General features: G+C 39.2%; 1 protein-coding gene across 1 annotated transcript in view; it reads left to right on the forward strand.

Annotated features, from left to right (window-relative positions):
* The window catches only part of LOC126427150 (uncharacterized), a 70,155-nt gene that overhangs the window by 38,484 nt on the left and 16,842 nt on the right, over positions 1-14,829 (forward strand). The window contains exon 3 of the mRNA XM_050089376.1: positions 82-180. Within this exon, the coding sequence (XP_049945333.1) occupies positions 82-180 (99 nt within the window). The remainder of the gene's footprint in view (positions 1-81; positions 181-14,829) is intronic.

A 14,829-nucleotide genomic window follows, 5' to 3' on the forward strand; every position in this document is an offset into this window, starting at 1 on the left:
TGTGTGCTGAAGCTTAGTAAGTGGAATTTTTTTTACAATCCAGATATGGGTGTAGTATATTTTTGTTACATTTTTTTGCAGGTCTGCCTGCACAAATTGCATCTAAGTTCAAATGTGGAATGCCACGGCTTTGGCATAAAGTTTTAGATATGAGGATTGTCTACGCTGACAGCATTGAAGGTAATTAATTTTTTAAGCTAATTTTGGCATGTACTGTTTAATTTTACAAAGCTAAATGGCAGAATTAACAGTTAAGACCCATACCTGTGTATTTCACAGACATGATCGAAATTAATAAAATAGAGTGTACAGTTTTTGGATCAGATAACTGTTGGACATTTAGGAGTAGAAGTTAAGGTAAAATGTTTGTCCTTTGAAGCTCATGTTGAAGAAGAAGAAGAAGAAAACATTAAATATGACTGTAGGGAGGAAACAGATGTAACTGGAATAAAATGTGATAGGTTCGATCCATTGTAATCGAGAGAAATACCAAAGAAATTAATGTTATGAGTTACATGCTCCAGGAGTCACTTTGGATGATATATCATAATGATATTGAACTGAGGTAGTTTACAGGATACTGACTTAATTGATATTTAACTTTGATTGCATGCTGACCATTTACTAAGGAATTCACATAATAGGATACAATAATATAATGCTACTAGTTTCTACAGAGTGACAATTATTGAACTATATGGGGGAGAAGAAAGAAAAAAAGTGGGGGTACAAACTATGGCATGCACACACATCATTGAACATGTAAACATCAATTCATATATTCAGATTTATGTTATGACATGTTCGATATGCCTGCCATCATTGGCGATGATGTGGTGCAGACGAATAGCGAAATTCCGCATGCCCCACTGAAGTGTCAGAACAAGGCTGTTGATGACCTGAACAGCTGTTCTCAGCTCAGCAATGGTTTTTGGGTTATTGTTATACACCTTGTCTTTAATATAACCCCAGAAAAAGGAGTTGCTTATGTTCAGATCCAGAGAATATGTGGTTCCCTGAGTGGTCCTCCAGGACATCACTCTCCTGCTTCAGTGGGGTCGAGCTACGTCTTGCACGACCCACATCTTGTGGAAACCATTGTCACTTTGAATATTGGGGATGACATCATTTAAACCACACCATACAGTGCATTATAGTCCATTTGTGCTCCTTGGCCAATCATACAGTCTGAACATCCTAAAGCAAACTGTTCAGAAGTTATGATGATCTCATTTCATGTAGTTCAATAATTGTACCCCTGTCAACGAAAAGTATTCTAAAGAATGGAAGGAATTTCGAGAAAGGAACTTCAGCTTACTTTCAGATTTAACTTTGTTGTATGTCACGCATTTAATATCATTGGGTAATGAAAGATTTTTTTAGTTGAATTATTCACTCCTTCCTATGCTATAAAGTCAATTTAAATTAAGGTAATTTTTGCTATTATTTTGACTGGCTGTCGTTGCGTATCCACAAGACATGTGGCTTGTAATAAAACAGTCGTGGTCCCTCCATTGATAAAAGTTTCTGGAGTAACTCCCCATTCGGATCTGGCAAGGGGGAGTGATCATGAGAAAAAGATTGAAGAGTCAACGAAAGGGTAATATTCTATGAATTGCGGTATGGAGTGTCTGAAGTCTAAACGTGGCAGGCAAGTTAGGAAATCTGAAAAAGAAAATGCAAAGGATCAGTGTAGATATAGTGTGGGTCAGAGAAGTGAAATGGAAAGAAGATGGGCATTTCTGGTTAGGTGAATAACTCATTAATAGAAAGGTGGGGCAGGGAGAGCTACTGTGAAAAGTTCAGCAATATGTTTTCTATCATCAGAACTGAAAGCAAATCAGGTCCAACTAGGGAGAGAAAGAGAGAGATTTATATAAATATACATAATCATGGGTGACTGATGTCTGTAGTAGGGGAAGCAATAGAAAACAGTTACAGGAGAGAAAGATTAATTCAGTTCTGCTATAAAATTTAGCTATTAGTAGAAAATACACTGTTCAAAATTCACGAGAGGAGGAGGGGTACTTGGAAAAGACCTGGAGCATAGGAAAATTCTTGTTGGATTATTGTGTGGTTAGACAGATTCCAAAATCAGATAATGGTTTGTAAGGCTTATCTAGGAGCAGATATAAAGTCAGATCACAGTTTAATAATGATGAAGAATAGACTGTAGGATAAGGGAGTCATTTAGAAGAATCATTGTTACTGAGCAATGATTATGTGCTTTTGAAGTTATCTGAAACAGCTGATACTGTAATAATGAATACCACTATAGGCAGGTCAGTTGAAGGGGAGTGAACGTGTCTGATAAGAGCACCCATTGTGGAATAGAAAAATATAAAAGATACAAAAAGTTAAAATAAAAGTAGTTTTCAAGCTCTCTATGCACAGATCTCAGTATTGCAATACCTCAGTTATGACAACTTTGCATCTTTTGTATTTGATTGTAACATAATTCCAGTAGAACATTTGAAAGACTTGTTCATACACCACATCAACATAACAAATATGTGTAGGAGAACTTGACACTCATCCTCACTTGTTTACTATATGTTCATGCACATTGTAATCACACCTCATTACTGATATGCCTTCGCATACAGCAAATAGTAACTCATAGTTTCATATTTACATACCCCAATAAACTTTACAAATCTTCCTTGTAAACCTATTCCAATTTTCATCAGATGTGCTTGTGACATTACATCTTTAATCCAAAATGAAAAATAAAAATGGTATATGTAACATTACATTGCATTACCACCAGCTGAGGTGTTGACGGATTTATATACACACATCAAAAAATGTTTTGTATCAACCCAGTTCTGAGAACTCCTGAAGATAGACGTTGACTGTGGATATTGTATCACAGACACAGCCCATTTGACTGTTCAGAGACCTCACTAAACCCACCCAAAGATCTCAACAACCATGCATGAGCAGCACCTATTAGACAGGGGGGTCAGACAGCTGATCAGTTCCTCTCATTCCACCAGGAAGGAGGTACACAGATCGTGTTATCTGTAGTTCAACCATGCCTAGGTGGTCAACACCACAGTTTGATCACGTCTGAATTGTTACTTTGTTGTGCCAGGAAGGGCTCTCAACAAGGGAAGTGTCCAGGTGTCTCCGAGTGAACCAAGTGATGTTGTTCAGACATGGAGAAGATACAGAGAGACAGGAACTGTCAATGATATGCCTCGCTCATGCCACCCAAGGGCTACTACTGCATAGGATGATCGCTACCTATGGATTATGGCTTGGAGGAACCCTGACAGCAACACCACCATGTCAAACAATGCATTTTGTGCAGCGCAGGACGTCTTGTTATGGCTCAAACTGTGCGCAATGGGCTGCATGATGCGCAGCTTCACTCATGACGTCCATAACGAGGTCCATCTTCGCAACCACAACACCTTGCAGCATGGTACAGATGTGCCCAACAACATGTCGACTGGACCACTCAGGATTGGAATCACATTCTCTTCACCAATGAGTGTCGCGTATGCCTTCAACCAAACAATCACCAGAAATGTGTTGGGAGGCAACCCAGTCAGGCTGAATGCCTTCGACGCACTGTCCAGCAAGTGCAGCAAGGTGGAGGTTCCCTGATGTTTTGGGGTGGCATAATGTGGAGGTCATGGAAGGCGCGGTAACAGGTGTGTGATATGTGAATGCCATCCTCTGACAGAGGTGTAACCATATCAGTAGCATATTGGCGAGGCATTTGTCTTGATGGACGACAATTCACACTCCCAGCGGGCACATCATGTGATTGTCTTCCTTGAGGATAATGACATCGCTTGACTAGAGTGGCCAGCATATTCTCCAGACATGAACCCTATCAAACATGCCTGGGATAGATTGAAAAAGGCTGTTTATGGACAAAGTGACCCACCAACCACTCTAAGGGATCTATGCCAAATCGCCATTGGGGAGTGGGGCAATCTGGATGAACAGTGCCTTGATGAACTTGTGGAGAGTATCCCACATTGAAAACAAGCATGCATCAGTGCAAGAAGACATGCTACTGATTATTGGAGGTACCGGTGTGTACAGCAGTCTGGACCATCACTGCTGAAGGTCTCACTGTATGGTGGTACAACATGCAATGTGTAGTTTTCATGAGCAATAAAAAGGGTGGAAATGATGTTTATGTTGACTTATATCCCAATTTTCTGTACAGGTTCCAGAACTCACAAAACCGAGGTGAAACAAAACTTTTTGTAATGTGTGTATTTTACAATAACTGTTTTAACAACTTTTAACTTGTTCTAAATTTAACAAACAGTGGTGCAGTACATAATTGTGTAAAGTGTAAAACTGTATTCATAACTTCGAAATATCTTGATAGCAGCAGAGGCACTGTCGCAGATACTAGCAGCCTACCGATTGCTGCCTCATTGTTCCCGACTTCTATGCTTTTAAAACATTCCAAATATTGAAAAGTTAAATTAAAATATTTTCATGTTGTATTAATAACAGCCTCAGATATTTTAAAAATAAGACCGATATTTTAAAATTATAAATACAGTTCTATTATTTTAACAAATATGTATTATACACAAAATATTTGTAAATGTAGCAGCACCTGTGGCTGGTGGTAATACAGTGTAACATATTGCATACAATTTTTATTACAAAAGTGATATGTTACTTGGCTGGTGATTATGACTTATTGACATGATAAGGCTTGAAATAAAACTGATCACAGCCTTCTGTTGCAATTCAGGAGTGGTTCTTGCAGGCTCTGGGTAATGAGTAAGTTCCCACTTCATCAGGTCCTATATGCGTTCCATTGCAGATTTGGTAATCTTACTGGACAGGTCTCTTTTTGTACACTACAAAAAGCATGTTGCATTGCAGTATAGGCATTCTGTACTTTACCCAGCAGAAACATCAAATGTGACCACAGGTTGTAACTAATGGTTCCCCCACACCACAAAGCCTGGGATGATAACTGCGTGCCAAAGGTGAATGTACTCTGGCACACGCAGCTCACCAGACCTGTGCAATACACATGTAGGTCAATTGCTCACATATAGACAGAACTTAACTCTCAACGCTGAAGACAACAGAATGCCATTGCACTCTCCACTCAACTGTTTCACAACACCAGAGTAACTGTGCTTGTCGGTGTCATGGTGTCAATGGTAGCCTGGTCAGATGCACATGTGATCTTGAAAGGATCTTATAGTCCTCTTTCCTATCATTTTATTTTATTTCCAGTGCACTTTGCATCCTACAGAACAATTTGGGTGTTCTTGTTGCTAAATTTCGTACCAGAGAAGACTGAGCTATGATTCAATTTGGCCAATTCCTATCCTGTGATTTGCAAGCATCATATGGCTGTTATGTTGGTTCTTTTCAGACTTGCAAATGTGTCTATAATGCCATTACAAGACTTCCATGTTTTTATATGTAACCAAACTCATGACTAAGATTCCATAATATGTTTATCCCTCATTCTCCTATTCCAAAACTCTCTGGCATATGTGAGTGAATGAATGTGGGTGTGTTTCATTTTGCTGTACGGTGGTTTAGTCTGCTGCAAGGACTCAGCAGTAGTCGTACAGATTGGCCAACCCTTGTAGTTTTCAGGTAGGTAAAGAGGTTTTTTCCCCTTGTGTGAGAGTTACTGGTGTTGTGTTGGTGGTGGAAGCCTCATCTCTGGGATTTCCTGGCCACAGGTTTGTGTGGAAGAAGTTTTAGTGTGAGATGGGTAGTCTGCTTGCAGCTCTCCAAAGGTCTGCAGCTGAGGTCTCTTCGAAGAAGGGTGAGTTCATTTAACCACGCGGCACTTTGTCTCATAGTGAGAGGGGAGTTTTTATGTAATTCAGTCTCACTGAAGTTGCACCTTGTGCAGCTTGTGGCCTCGCATTTTGTCTTATAAAGATTGTTTTGCTAGATCGCGGCAAGGAATGCGAGGCTTTTCCAGACTTTCAGTTTGATTCCTAATGACAACATTGATCCATAAGAAGAATGTAGCACAAAGGTGCTGCATATGTTGAAGCGATCTCACATAGGAAGCGCGCCCTCAGTTCAGTGTGAATGCTTGTGTGCCTCCGACTGTGTGTGCATACATTCTAATCTTTTCTGAATTTGGAATTTTCTTTGTTTCATTACTATATGTCCATTGGAAACCATCCACGTGGGTTAATACTAGAGTTTGTTGGCCCTCTGCCATTACCCTTTGCCTATTCAAATGTGTCCTCTGTAAATGTTAATTGTTTGTGGCTGTGTAGTTTAATGTTGCTAAACTTTGGCCACAGTACATGGAAATTGTGTCCTGCAAACCACATGTCCACATGAGTTAACTGTGAGCCTAACTTTCCTGTGGCCCCCTGCCTCTGTCCTAGAGTTTACTTATTGCTCTGATTTTGGAATATTAAATATGTGCTTTCCAGATTATTCAATTGTATTTGTGGTTTGTGATCTCATGTTAAGTGTGTAAGCATGTACGTGTGGCCCTCATTGAGGCTGTTTCTCCAAATTGAGGTTCAACTTTAAATGCAACTGTGATATTTAGATTTACTCTTTTATTTAAACATTTCTCAACACAGTGGAACAAACCTTGTAGCCTCATTGCATGTTGATTTTGGGGCCATCCTTGCTGTTCTTTGAGTGAATGTGGGTGTGAGTGTGAGTATTAAACCTTTCCCGTCCCCCTCTTATTAAGACCATCATTCTAAATTAAGAGATTCTGTTGTGAATCATATAGCACATCACAAGCAATCGTACATAGTTACCAGGCAACAGCAGTTATATAGATGTCTTCTATCAATGTTTTAAGAAAAAAACAATTTTGTTTCAAGTCCAGTGTACTGATGTTACATCTCCTTTACCTATGCCATTTACCTTGTAGTTTCCTTGTCAGCCCACCATAGCATTTCATTGTGCACAGGTCCAATAATAAGTGTTCCCTTTGAATTTGAAACAATTTTTTTTAGAATATATCTTGCTTTCATGAATGTTGCTGCAAGCTGCTCTTATTCACAATGTTCACACACTTTTTACTTTATTTTAATATTTGTTCCATGTGAACAATCCCTGTATCATATTAATAATTACATCCCACTTTTTTATGAGTGACATTACAATGAATGTTCTTTTATGAGCTTTTTTCTTATGACAAAATTAATAAATTTTCCAACTCAGTTGAACCTCTTGCTTATTGTGTGGCTAGAGTTGGTGGCAACTCAATCTTTTACTTTGATTTTAATGTCTGATAGCATTTCCATTTGTGTGTGGCTCTTTTAGCATTCTGGGTATAGCTCAGGGCTCCACTCATTTCATAAACACCACTTAAATTCACATCACTTACAATCTTAATCCTGCTGTGAGCAGATGGTTTCCAATGGTCCTTCGCCTGGATTTCACCCCTGGATGATGTTTGGTCGGCCATCATTGCTCGCACAGTTTGTCAATTTTGACTCTGTACTGTGCGAATGTCCTGAACCCGGCCTACAGGTGTGGGAATTTTACACAGGGCGCTGTTGAAAGCAGCAACCCACTACCAATAAAAAAAATAAAAAAAAACTGTGCTCAACATATACAGCAACCTGCCGATACGTCTGTCCAGCCTCCTCCAGGGCCGCATTTTCACTCTGTGCAAATGGATGAAGCTGTTCAACAGGAGTATGTACTCATTGCTGGGGTGTGATTGTACACTAGAATGAATGTTCCAGACACAATTCACCTTAATCAGCACAATTGGTGCCTCCAGAGTCAAAACAGAGGGTACAAAGACAGACATCTTGAGCACCATCTGACTACCAAAGTGCATGTCAAATAAATCACAAACACTACAATCCTTCAGTGTATGCTGATTACTCCCTTCTGCCAGTTCCTGAGGCTGTTGCATTATTTTTCTGGCAGTGTATGAAGATTATAATCTACGGGCGTCACTCCAAAAGAAATGCACATTATTATTGTAAAAATACAGTTTTCATTCTGCATGTGTGAAAGTTTTACAGTGTGTAGATACATCCTTCCCATTAGTTTTCAAACTTAGTTCAACCTGTTTCCGTGAGTGCCACCGTCACAGCATGTCTTCAAGATGGCTGCTACACTTGATGTTCATCAGAAGCAACACGCTGTCATAGGATTCCTGTGCTGTGAATATGAGACAGTGGGAAACATTCACAAGAGGTTGAAAAAGGTGTATGGAGATGCTGCTTTCAGTTGCAGTACAGGCAAGCAGGTTACGTGATGAAAGTGGGCATGGCAGTATTGAGGATTGTCCTCGCAGCAGCAGGCCTTGTGCTGCACACACTCCAGACAATGAGCAGAGAGTTAACGAATTGGTGACTGCTGACAGATGCATCACAGTGAATGAATTGTCATGCTACGTTGGGATAGGGGAAGGAAGTGTTTGCAGAATACTGAAAATGTCGGCATTAAAAAAGGTTTGTGCCAGGTGGGTTCCCAGGATGTTGACAGTGGCTCACAGAGAAACAAGAAAAACGGTATGCAGCAAAGTTTTGGAACAGTTCGAGAATGGTGGAGATGAATTTCTTGGAAGAATTGTGAGAGGTGATGAAACATGGCGCCATCATTTTTCACCAGAGGTGAAGAGGCAGTCAATGGAGTGGCATCATGCAAATTCACTCAAGAAAAAAAAATTCTAAACCTCACCTTCTGCTGGAAAAGTTATGGTTATGGTGTTTTTCGATTCCGAAGGACTATTGCTTGTGGGCATCATGCCAAGTGGAACCACCATAAATTCTGATGCTTATGTGACAACACTGAAGAAACTTCAAGCTCAACTGAGTCGTGTTGGACCACGTCGGCAAAAGCAGGATGTTTTGCTGTTACACGACAATGCATGGCCACATGTCAGTCAAGAAACCATGGAAGTGATCAAGAAACTCGGATGGACAATACTGAAACACCCGCCTTACAGTCCTGACCTGGCTCCATGTGACTACCATCTCTTTGGGAAACTGAAAGACTCTCTTCGTGAAACAAGGTTTGAAGATGATGACTCTCTTGTGCACGCTGCCAAACATTGGCTCCAACAGGTTGGTCCATAATTTTACCCTGGAGGTATACAGGCACTGGTTCCAAAATGGCATAAGGAAGTTGAGAGGGATGGAAATTATGTGGAGAAATGAAAATATTGTTCCTAAAAGATGTATCTACACACTGTAAAATTTTCAAACATGTAGAATAAAAGATGGATTAAAAAAAAAAATAGTGTGCATTTCTTTTGGAGTGACCCTCGTACATATAAATAACATTTTTCTGTAGTTTTCAATTACAGTATCATGAAAGTTCCATTTGATTCTGCTCAGTTCTGTACTCTCACAACCTCCAAATGCTGAAGGAAATTTCTTAAAGTACTACTTCTTACACAGAAGATTTTGAGACTCATACCAATTTATTGGATCACAGCAGCAAAATACTATGTTTCATGTTTCACAACTGTAGATTCCATTACAAAGCTTCAGTCCCTCGTTGACTCACGAATGAACAATTCAAATGTTAAAAGAAAGTACTTAAAACATTTGACCATGTTAATATAACTTGTTTCACCTGTTTGTGTTCATGGTTAAACTATTGTATGTATGTGCTTATACAGAATGTACTTTGTGTAGGTGAGACTCCTTCATCAGTCATAAACTGTGTAGCAGACAATAGCAAAGAGAAAAATAGCAATGTACCAGAGAAACTATGTAATGGTCAAGGCTCTAATGCTTTGCCTGTAAGTACACTCTTATTTCATTTTATTCCCCTTGAAACTATGCCAGACTCGGATATTCCTCATGAAAATTATGGAATCGTATTTGTATTGAGCACAAAAAATAATATTATTGCTATTAGTTTTGATTATACCTTCTGTTTTTAATGTTTTTTTAATTACTTTCATATATAAAGATATTCACACACTTGATGATGGTTCGAATATTGGTCGTATAACAGGTAATGAAATGCAGAATGGGTTTTCCAGCATTTTATTAATGTAATAACCATTAGAGGAGGTACGGAAGATCAACTGTACTTATCCATTTCAGTGAATGTTTTAACAGTATTTCAAAGTTTAGTCTATGAAACATTGTCAGTTCCATAATATTTTGTTGAAAGTTGTGTGAGCAGAAAGTAGATGGAGCACCATCAAGAGTGAAATTTTGTTGCCCAATTATGAATTCATGTGAAAATCATAAACCACCTTTGAAGTGTTGCACATCATATTGTGATAAGATATTCTGTAGAGTGAGTGGACCATGAACATTAAACATGCATTGGATATGACACATTGTGAGAGCAAAACAAAACTGAGTGGCTTACAGAAACTTACTCCCCTCAATTCCTGGTTTGCACCCCAACAGATGGAGGATCTTATCTCCATACTAAACCAGTGTTCTCTTTAGTGAATATTGGAAATCTGTTTGATGAAATCCCTTCCTTTAGTAAATTACAAATCTTAATTAAAATGATGAATCCTACCCAGTCATGGGCTTTAGTTCTTGTAAAAAATACTTGGTGATGTACCTGCTAGTGTAATATTCCACAAGAGCCTAAACATGTTACAAGGTATAATTTTTCACCAAAACTTAACACTGCAAAGGAATTATGTGAACACTTGGAGAAGCATGGGATCCATTTAATGTGTTGAGTATGTCAAGGTCTGCCTGATAACGAGGTTGCCACTGAGCACTTTTCCTCACTTTTGAGGAGTAATCACTTCCAGAGAAGACCACAATCATGTTTTACTGCTGGGATGTGAAGCTGTATTTCCCACCCCAGTGCAAAGCTGTAACTGCCAATTCTTTTGGGCATGTGTTCTCCCAGTGTATGTATGAGACTGGTTGGCCACTCCACAAAAACTCATCATGTGCGCTATCTGCTTTTTCTGACAGTTGCAGAAATGATCACTCTTCTCGATCCTTGAAGTGTACTGCCCTAATTACAGAACACAAAATGCAGAAGCTGTATGTCAAAGATTGCCTCTTGTATCTTGAAACTTGGAAAAATTGTATTGTTTACATCCAGTTTCACAGTGGTGAGGTAGTCAGCATTACCGGGCATTTTTACACTTTTGATGTCAAATTCCGGTAGTTCTGCAAGTAAATTAAACCATGGGGACGTTAGGCTGTCCCCTCTCATCATTCTGGGTGTGCCATCTGCTGGAACCTGAACTCCCCTCACCTGGCTGAAGAAAAGACCAATGACTCAACACCAGCCAAAAACCCGTTAATGTGATAATTCAGTGGAAGTGCAATAGATATTACTGTCACCTTGCAATGGTACTAAAATTATTTGGTAATATAATTAAATTTGTGGTGTAGAGTTGTACCCTGAATGATGAACCCAACTTACAGTGCTCCTGTGTTGTTATTTTGGTGTCGCTTCCGTCTACAATATAAGTGATGTTTATTTAATTACAGTTCCTGTAATGTCAAGTACAACTGGCTCTCTTTACCCCTAACCTTGTCAGTTGACTTTGTTTATTGTTAGCATTGACAAAATTTAGTTAATATTTGAAATTTTACTGTGGTAACTTTGTTAGAATTAGCAGCCACACACTATTTCTACACCTGCACATTCAGTGATTTTTTGCTGTCATGGTCAGTCATGCGCCACTCGTTCATAAAAACCAGGCCCAGCTCCACGAGTTCTACAATGTATTTTGCTGTCACTTCACTCAGTTGAGCATTAGCAAAATACTACTCATAATATTCACACTTTATCTAACACAGTTACTAAATAATAAATTTTTTTGCCATGTGCTCCTTCAGAAAATACTTAATTTGGATAAAGCACAAAATAAATTGCAAATCAAACTTTTTCATTGAAGCACAGCTTTGATTGGGGGTTCAATCTTAGGGAGAATACTGCCCTACTTTTTGTACACAATAGCACCTCCTACCTCCTACCTTGTGTTGTAATGTATTGTGTTATATTGTATTGTATGTTAACAGGGGGCCTATAAACAACAGAGAGGCTCTGTCCTCTCTGCAGTAGCAGTGGTCCACAACCCCATGACAACTACCGCAGTCCACTTCGCCCCTCTGCCGCCCCACACCAAACCACTTTTTCAGGGTTATTGTGCAGTTTTACATGTTTCAAACTTGGATTAATTGTAGGAAACTTTAGATGACTTTACTGACTTGTTTGATTGAAAAGCTACCTGTGTGAATGAAATTTCGTTTCTATGTAAACTCAGATGCGAGATGGAAAAGTGAACTGAAATTTTAATATTCCTAACACACTTGTTAGCAGTGCAATACTACTGTTGACTGAAACTGCTCTGAATCTTTTTAACTTCAGATAATTCTTTCCACTTATCTTTATAATTAAATATGAACAATGTAGGAAAAGACATATTACCACTTACCTTAAAGAGGATGCATCAAGTTGCAGACAGGCACAGTTAAAAGCCACTTACATAAAGCTTTCAGCCACAGCCGTCACCATTCACATGCACAAGCAGGCACGCTTCATGCACATACAACTGGCAACTTCAGTATCTCGGACCAGAATGCATCTATCACGTGGGATGCAAGCAGCAGTCTGGAGGGGTCAGAGAAGGGGAAGGGGTTTGGGTTGGAGTGGCATAGGGATGGATTAGGATGTTGTGGAGGTTGGGTCAGCGATGAAAAGCCCCTTTAGGAGGTGTGGGCAGTATCTCAGGTAGGATATCCCTCATTTCAGGGAATGATGATAGATAACTAAAACCCTGGTGAAAGATGTTGTTCAGTTGTTTGACATAGCCTTCCTTATTTGATATGATTTAATATATTTGGAAAATAGAGCTACTGCCACAAACAAAATCTTCCGTTATCTTGGGGAGTGGATCGAAAGTGTCCAAGGCCCCAATTTCTAGTACTTACTTGGGTTTTATTGTCTACATTGGCCTTCAACTGGTTGCATTTATCACTTTTGACTTTTAATGATCACATGATTTTACCCTTTGCATAATTCAATGGCCCTGTGTCGTTGAACATTAGACACTCCAACTTTTTTTGTTTTACATTTCTTTGTCCCATGGGAACCAAATGCTAGGTGAAAATAATCAATTGTCACTTCTATGTGCTGTGAGACCACTCACAATATTCCCAGACAACTTATCTTCTTGTTGTGTTATATTGCTTCATAAATTACATAGGAGCCTATGTCCCCAGCATCTACATCATTAAATTCGACCTTAACATACTTCAGCATCTCATCGGCATTCTGACACATCCTCTTTACTTTCCCTCTAAATTTTTTAAATAATTTATTTCGCAGGCCACATCGTTATACCTCACCTTTTGAGATGTTCCACTACACTCTGGCAGTCATGATGGGTCATCAGGTACAGTATGCTCTGCACCCTTGATGTATCTGATTTCCATGTTGAATTACTGTAAAAACAGAGACCATGAAGCCAGTGTGCTATGCAGCAATTGACATTACTTCAGGAGAGTCAAGCTCTATGATCAGTGTGGATAATGGTTTTGTTCCCCACAAGAACCCTAGACTATGGCAAGGGACTCTTTTTCGGACACCATATAGTTACACTCATATTTGCTGAGGGTTTGGCTTGCAAAAGCAGTTTGCCAAAGAGTATTTTCTCCTGTGGCTTCTATCATCTGAAAAACTGACACCCACAAGCCACAGTCTAACTGCCCATAGCCAAATTGTATGGTTCACTGGAGTCTGGATACCACAACTTAATATACTCAGCTAAACTTACTTTCAGCTTCTTAAATGCTGCAGCATGTTTGTCAGCTCTTACGAATGCGCCACTTTTATTCAGTAGACTATACGGGTGTGGACTGTTAGATATTTGATTGAGCTCATATTTACGATAGAAAGAGCATGATTCAATGACTGCCTTCAGCTTCTTGCGAGTCCTGAGCACTGCACAATTTTGAATGGCTCTTATTTTCTCTGGATCTTTTTCTATACCTTGGGCTGTAACTATATGCCCCAGAAATTTTATCTCTGTTTCTAACAAAATCATACTTTTGTAATCTCAGGGTCATTTCTCTCCTAATTAGAGCTCTGGATACCCGTGGGATGTTCCTAGCAAGTCCTGATCACAATTAAGTCATCTATGTATATTGTTATTTGTGATCTGAGTTTGCAGACCAGGATCTTGTCAAGTGCATATATGAGTACAAAAATTGAAGTAGTCAGCCTGACTGAAACCACCATAGTCTGATAACATTTCCAAGCAAGAAGGAAAGCTATATACGTTGACAATTTTGCATTCAATTCCACCTCCCAATACCCTTTCACCATATCAAAACTTGAAATAAATTTTACCCCACTAAATCTTTGCAAGAGATCTTCTATATTCTCAGGGTGTTTTGTCTCTTTCTTGACAGTTCTGTATGACATACGTGCATCTATTACAACACGCATGGTACTATCCTTTTTCCCAACATTTACTAAGGGATTGTTATAATGGTTGTTGCTTCTTTCTATTATCCCCATTCGAGCATGCAATCATTTCCTTTTGTACTGCATCCTTTTCAACTAATGGTATATTGTATGGTGACTTGAAAGAAGTTTCAGTCTCAATAACTTCTGTATGATGATCATATCCAACTGCCTTTTCTGGCCTGTCAGAAAACACTTCTTTACTGTCCTGTAACACTTGGAATAATTTCTCTCATTGTGTAATAGACAACCTGTCTGCATGATTCACTGCTTGTTGTAAGTTGGGCTCTTCCCTTCATTGTCTAACATCTTCTGTATTGGGTACCACTCATACCTCAATCCTAAACCAAAATTTCCTTCAACTGTATGCGCAGAACAATTCATCTGGTTCCCTTCTAACACCCTGGTTGATTCAAACAGAATGTCCAACTACCTCCGTTCTGCATGATATAT

This window comes from Schistocerca serialis, chromosome 11 (genome assembly GCF_023864345.2).
Source record: "Schistocerca serialis cubense isolate TAMUIC-IGC-003099 chromosome 11, iqSchSeri2.2, whole genome shotgun sequence".
Classification (NCBI taxonomy): domain Eukaryota; kingdom Metazoa; phylum Arthropoda; class Insecta; order Orthoptera; family Acrididae; genus Schistocerca; species Schistocerca serialis.